The 6,747-nt window shown below is 39.6% G+C and overlaps 1 protein-coding gene across 1 annotated transcript; it reads right to left on the minus strand.

The window, feature by feature from the left end:
- Positions 1 to 2,578: 2,578 nt before the first annotated feature.
- LOC122940621 (trypsin-like) lies at positions 2,579 to 6,423 on the minus strand. The gene is made up of 5 exons (XM_044297284.1): positions 6,381 to 6,423; positions 6,070 to 6,223; positions 4,536 to 4,789; positions 3,403 to 3,539; positions 2,579 to 2,728 (listed from the first exon to the last, which is right to left on the minus strand). Exons 1-5 carry the CDS (start codon positions 6,418 to 6,420, stop codon positions 2,579 to 2,581), a joined length of 735 nt encoding a protein of 244 aa, XP_044153219.1. The 5' UTR covers positions 6,421 to 6,423.
- Between the last annotated feature and the right edge of the window lie 324 nt (positions 6,424 to 6,747).

Raw genomic sequence — 6,747 nt, forward strand, 5'->3', positions numbered from 1 at the left:
TGGAACAGTACACGTCTGGACCATATATATCGACAACGTGTTTATACTGTGGAAGGGGACCAAGGATTGTTTTACCCAATTTTTAGCTGAGCTCAACAATAATCAGCTAGGTTTGTTTTTTACATCTGACATCAATGAGCGTGAAATCACGTTCTAGGATCTGACTGTTGCTATAAGGACAGATAAGAAGATCATTACTAATCTGTTCCGCAAGCAGACTGCTAGTAACAGCCTGCTGAGGTGGGATAGTGGCCATCCCCTGGCCCTCAGGAGTGGCATTCCCAAGGGCCAATACCTGAGGGCTAGGAGAAATTGCTCAGAAATGAGGGATTTCAAGGTGGCCGCAAATGATCTGAGGACACGGTTTATGCGTAGGGGCTATCCTCAGCAAACACTCAAAAGAGCATACCATCACTCCATGAGTGTTAGCCGTGATCAACTACTAGTCCCTAAGCAGAAGTTGCTTGGTCAGAATATTCCAAGGATTATAGCTATGTACGATAAAGCGGAGAAACAGGTACGTGAGATGCTTCAGAGACATTGGCCTATCTTACAGTCAGATCCTGATATTGGTGAGTTAGTGTCAGATCGTCCCCCTATCAAATATCGGCGCAGTTCTAACATACGCGATCGTCTGGTTCATAGCACTTACCTACATCCAACACCTGATACATGGCTCAAAAATACACTAACTGGGACTTTTCCATGTGGAGCATGTATTATCTGTGGTAACATCATGAAAGGGACATTCTTCACTAATCATGTGACTAAGGAAAGATTCTCCATAAGATCTTTCATTAGATGCACATCAGTGGGAGTTGTGTATCTATTGACTTGCCAATGTGGTGTACAGTATGTGGGTAAGACCAGACGTGAACTGTGGAGACGCATTGGTGAACATCTACTTGATATCAAAAATAAACGTGACACATCTGTGGCACGCCATGTCTGTGATCATCATGGCGGTAATCCAGATGTGCTGAAGGTCCAGGGGATTGAACACATTGTGACATCCATTCGCGGAGGGGACATTGATGCAAAAAAACTAATGGATTTTTAAGTTAGATACTGTACACCCTAAGGGATTGAATGAGGCAGTCTCATTCTCCTGCTTTATTTAAGAGATTATGGGACAGTAGATATGGTCTATCACTTTGCCACTACCAGATGTTCTGGTCGTGACATACGCAGAGTGTGTCCCTCAATTTGTCATCATCCCAAAATATGCATGGGGTGGTATATTTCACTCTAGATGACTTCCTCTTTAAATATGGCTGTTTGTGCTTTTATTTGATGCATTAAACTGTGTCACTTCTCTTACATAGGCCTCCTTTATACAGGCTGTCTAATTCTTCACAGCGATGTCACTTGACTATACATACCGCATTCGATTGTTCCCCCATATAATTGAGCATACTTGCGCTCCTCCCCGTGATTGTATTACGCTGCATTGTGCGACGGCCACGTCAGGGAGCGTGTCAGATTGGTAACTGACGCCGGCACACACCTTCTGGAAGCGGGTGTTAGATTATTTATATCCGGCGTGTGTTTGGCCGCATACGGCCATCACAGCGCCAGTGTATGCACGCTACAATGCGGCAGCTTCATTTAGATCTGACACTGTGACGAATTATGTTCGCTCCTGATGACACATGACATATAGTAGTCATGTGGAAACGCGTAGAGCGATTTGTTGTGTCTTTTATCGCTTAATAAATGGGGCAGCTCTAATAAGTGATAATCCATTCACACTGGCTGCCTCACTCCGAGCGTATTGAAGCGTCACATACCGCTCACTTATCAGGGTAGCGCTATTAGGGTGTACCAGAACCGAGTATAGCTGCTTCAACTGCACTGACTATCCACCGTATAGCTCAAACACATGAGCAATAGAAGTTACTAGGTGGATTAGATCAGTACTGTCAGTCCCTGTATTAAGTGTAGTGTCATTGTTACCCTGTAGGTACAGGCTACACGTTTATCAGTGTGTTCCAATACTGTGCTCATTAGTCAGGCTTTCAGAGTGTCGGATGGTCTATTACTTGATCCCTCTCCGCACTTCTGATTCCCTGTATGCCTGATTTTATCTATACCCTTCTGATTGAGTTTAATAAAGAGTTTATTATTTTCATACTTAACGTTCTATCAGGCTGATAATAATATTTCTATTGCACGTGTACCGCTATAATTACCTTATACTGTGAATTGGTGGTGTTGGATCTGCTGAAGTTATGAAGAGGCATGCGCCTCTTCATAACTCTGGAGGACCCACCTCTAGGTATAGGGGTCATTTAGACCGGCGTCTAAAATGCAAGTAAAAAATAAATGTGCCCCTTAGTCTACAAAGAGTAGCTCGAAGGGTAGTCTCTCTGATTATTATTATTTTTATTTATTTTTTGCATCATGATAAGTTGCTGGACTCAAATATATTTTTTTATGATGATAGAAGGTGATGAATCCAAATAAAAATGAGAAGAAATTATTTAAATGTTTTTTATTATTTTTTAGAAAGCTGTTAATATGATAGGTGTTAGTATCCAGTAACAGATCAACAATTGACAAGAAACACAGAGAAAGATTAGTTGGCAGCCATGGTGCTGGAGATCCAGGAGTTGTAGTTGCAGACCTTGGTGTAGACACCAGGATAGTTCTTGAGGGCACAGCCATATCCCCAAGAAACAATACCTTGGAGCTGTCCATTGCAGACCACGGGTCCACCAGAGTCACCCTGAGAAAATATAGAGACAAAATTTTAGACATTGTATCAACTGGAGGTAATGAATAATCTGTAGCTACTGTATATTCTGAGATGCGGCTACAGAAGTTTCCTTCCCAGAGATGTAAATTGTGGCTCTTGGGGCTCAATACAATCATGTAACATTTATAACAGTTGTGTCTTTCTAATATGGCACAAGGATCTTTGACCATCTTTCAGCATGTCCTGAGTGTGACCTTTGTACTCAATATAGCTACACCTCTGCTCCCTCAAATAGTGTCTCTCAAATATGGCATCTACAAATACTGTGGAATTTTCAATGAGCCTCTGTGATGTCCATACCAATTTTTCTAAAGAGGGAAACAATGTGGTTACACATTAATGCCAGAGCAGGATTTTGTCATTGAACTGTATTATTTTTTTAAATCAATACTATTGGACATAAAGTTTTGCCCTTCAAGCCTAACCCTGGTCTAAATCATCCTTTTAAGAATCTGCTATCCTCACAATATTGTTAAATTGCATAATTTAGAGAAACAAGTTTTAGATTTTTTATGATACATTCATATAAACACATTGTCATTATAGGTCTTATTTACGGCCTTTTGATGACTATATGTTCTCGTAACAGTCCACATTCTACAGTCACAGATCTGAAAGTTATGAGACAAAGAACATCTATTTACCTGGCAGGAATCCTGGCCTCCTGCCATGTATCCAACACAGATCATGTTGGTGGTGATCTCTCCTGGGTAGGCGCTGCTACACTGGGCGGCAGTCAGGATGGGGGCGTTCAGGCACTGCAGGAGGCTGGGCATGTTTGCTAAAAGTAAGTGAATAGAAAATATCAACAAATTGTATGTAGATAGAAACATAAAATGATCATTCACAGCGTTTGCACATTTTCTTTGACTTTTAGAGGGGTTTTCTGGAATTTTTTAACTGATAAACTATCCCACTGATAGGCGGAGTTCCAACATGTCGATTCCCCTGATGATCAACTGTTTGAGAAGGCACCGGCTAACATCTAAGAGCCAAAGCCTTCTCTCTGCTCACCAGGCACAGTGTCGTCCATTGTATAGAAACTATACTTGGTATTGCATCTCAGTGCATTAATGGGGCTGAGCTGAGCTTAAGATATGTGACCAATGACAAAGCTGTTAGAAGGCCGCGGTGCTATTGCAAGCATCAGTGCCTTCTCAAACAGCAGATTCCCGGTGTCAGGCCCACACCGATCAGATACTGATGACCTGATGACTGATGACGGGTAGATCATCACTTTTAAATTCTGGGAAAACCCTTTTAAGTTTTATGCTCCCTGATACAGTATGGTTTCTACACCATAGCAGTTCGTGGTTCATATCTATATGACACATATTGTTCCACACCTATAATATCCATTAATCATGGGTCTGTTACTATTTGCTACACATGAATTGTCAGCTGTGTACAGTGATCCACTTAAGCTTTATATATAAACAATATCAAAAAAGATCTATATTGGATCTGATATATTATGAGACCTATAAATACATAAAAAATTCTAAACAAACATCCTTTCAACAATTTCTACACCGAACAATCATTGAGGTCCTAGAAAATGTTTCATGTTTTACTCATTTAAGTCCATTCAAATTTTTTTTGATTTGTCTTAAAATGACTTCACTCATCATCAGCAAACTTCACCTTTGAAGAAACTTCAGCTCATTTGGTGTCAGTAATTCCCACCTCTGAGTAAACTCCATCTTATATTGTGTCAATAATCACTACTCATTTTTACTTGCCGTTCCAGTAACATTATTGGCAGTACTTGACTTACTTCCACTGCTGAGGGTGTTGCCCCATCCAGAGATCAGACAGCTGGTTCCAGAAGCGGCGCAGCCACCGGGCAGACCAACAGTCTTGACGTAAGAGTTGAGGGTGGCGGGAGAGGCCAACTTGATCAACATGATGTCGTTGTCCAGGGTTCTGGAGTTGTAGCTTCCATGTCTGATGACTCTGGCAGAGTTGATGAACTGTTCGGTGCCTTCACTGGAAAAGATGTTGTGTTCTCCCAGTCTCACCTGCATGCTCCTGCAAAAATTTGTCAAATACATTTGCAATCCTAAATTTATTTAATAAGTATTTAAAAATGCATTAGTGTTTTTGGGTAAATATTTTTGCTTTCTTTCAGAAACAGCACCATAGTTGTCCATACACCTTAAATGGTATTGCAATTTATTTTCACCCAAGTAAATGCCCTGTTTCTTCAGATGTGTGATGAAAAAAAAATGGAAATCTAATACTTTTTAGAAGTTATTTTTCGATGGTTGAACATGGGGCAGCTAATGTCACACATACAGTATATACATCGGTCTAATACATAATGGTGATAATTAGATAAATCACTATGTATTTGTGGCTCCAGTCCTTTGTCTTTCATTGTACTGGATTTTTTCTTTATATAAGCAAATTATAGAATATAGTTGGTAGACTCTATTTTCTATAAATGAGACTCTGTCCCAGTGAATCAAGACGTTAAAGAATCAAATTTGTGAAATTAGGCTAAAAGAGCAAGAAGATACTGAAATCTTAGCCATGTGTGATGATAGAGCTTTATCCTTAGTGCTGATGGCATAGATGTGTATGAAGTTTACTCTTAACCACCTAATCGAAGGTCTCTGTAAGAGCTGCTAGGATAGGAGGCCAGAATTAACCTTGTCCTTAAACCCCCATTCCTCGGAGCTACACTCAGTGGCACAATTTATACAAAATTTACTCTATACAGTGAATGCTCTGCTAACACTAACAGTTTATTATTTAGTACGGAATCCGCTCATTTCTAAAAACAAAAAAGTGTCAACAAAAAATGTGGAAGGACTTTATATTCATATATTGGTAATTCAATTGTGTCCTATCACGACCTTGTAACTGTAATATGAAACTCTTTGTATTCTATAAATTGGCAAAATTATAGAAAACGGGTACAAACATATTTTCTTTCACTTTGCCACATATAAAAAACATCTAAACATAATTTTTCCTTCTTTCAGTTAAAAGGTTTTTCATTAATAAAACACTGATGACCTGTTCTTATTATTGGCCATAAGTTTCTGATATATTCTGGTTATGACCCTCAGAGCCATTACCAATATTTAGAGAATTCAGATGCAATACATTTTTTAGTCCCACATAACTTGTCTAATGAATTGTCTCCCTTTTTTAGCAACCATTTTTACAAACAAAACTAGCTTCAAAACCTCGAATGGTTTCAATGCTTTGGGCGGCTCCACAATATAGAATAGTAACTGATAATGGCCAAAAGTTGATGTGACGTTGATGGTTTGGTCTTGGTCAAAATTCTGGTAACTTACGCCTTGTAGCAATGAGCAGCAGAGATCACCCAGAGGCTGGTGATCAAAGTACCTCCACAGAAGTGGTAGCCGGAGTTCAGAGATACTGCGTAGGGGACGGAGTAAGCAGAGCAGGTGTAACCTCCTACGATCTTATCATCATCCTCAAAAGCAGCTGAGAAAATACAAGGAGCCATATTATATACAGTTATATACATCATACATGTAGCAAGTTGAAAAAGTTAGCTTCTTTCCTCATAGAAAGCTGTAGAAAACTAAAAAGTATCAACGTGAACAATGTATGTATCATAGAAGACAGCCACTGAACTCACCAACTGCTCCGAGGAGCACACAGATCAGGAGGAGTTTCATAGTGGAAATTGATCCAGAATGAGTGTTGAGCGTAAACTACAGACATATATACCCACGGTCTATCATGATATCACCCCTCTACCCCCTGCTCACTTAAGGGAAAGTTAATTAATATCCGTATAATCTAAACTATTAAAGGAAAACTGTAGTTGAAGGTTATGTTCTGAATTTTCTTTTGACCTATTTGGTTGATATTTTTGTTACCTTGGGTTTGGATATTTTTATCCTGTAAGGTAAATCAGCATACAATATGTTGTTTGCCTTTATGTTGTGTTCCTGTAACTGATAAATTCTATGTGCGTGATGATGTCATGCTCTGAATGGGAT

Source organism: Bufo gargarizans, chromosome 6 (genome assembly GCF_014858855.1).
Source record: "Bufo gargarizans isolate SCDJY-AF-19 chromosome 6, ASM1485885v1, whole genome shotgun sequence".
NCBI lineage: Eukaryota > Metazoa > Chordata > Amphibia > Anura > Bufonidae > Bufo > Bufo gargarizans.

Coding starts and splice junctions, on each gene's coding strand:
- LOC122940621 (XM_044297284.1), bottom strand. CDS start 6,420: ATGAAACTCCTCCTGATCTGTGTGCTCCTCGGAGCAGTTG. Junction 6,224..6,380: donor TGTGCTCCTCGGAGCAGTTG/GTGAGTTCAGTG, acceptor GTATTTTCTCAG/CTGCTTTTGAGGATGATGAT. Junction 2,729..3,402: donor GAGGCCAGGATTCCTGCCAG/GTAAATAGATGT, acceptor ATATTTTCTCAG/GGTGACTCTGGTGGACCCGT.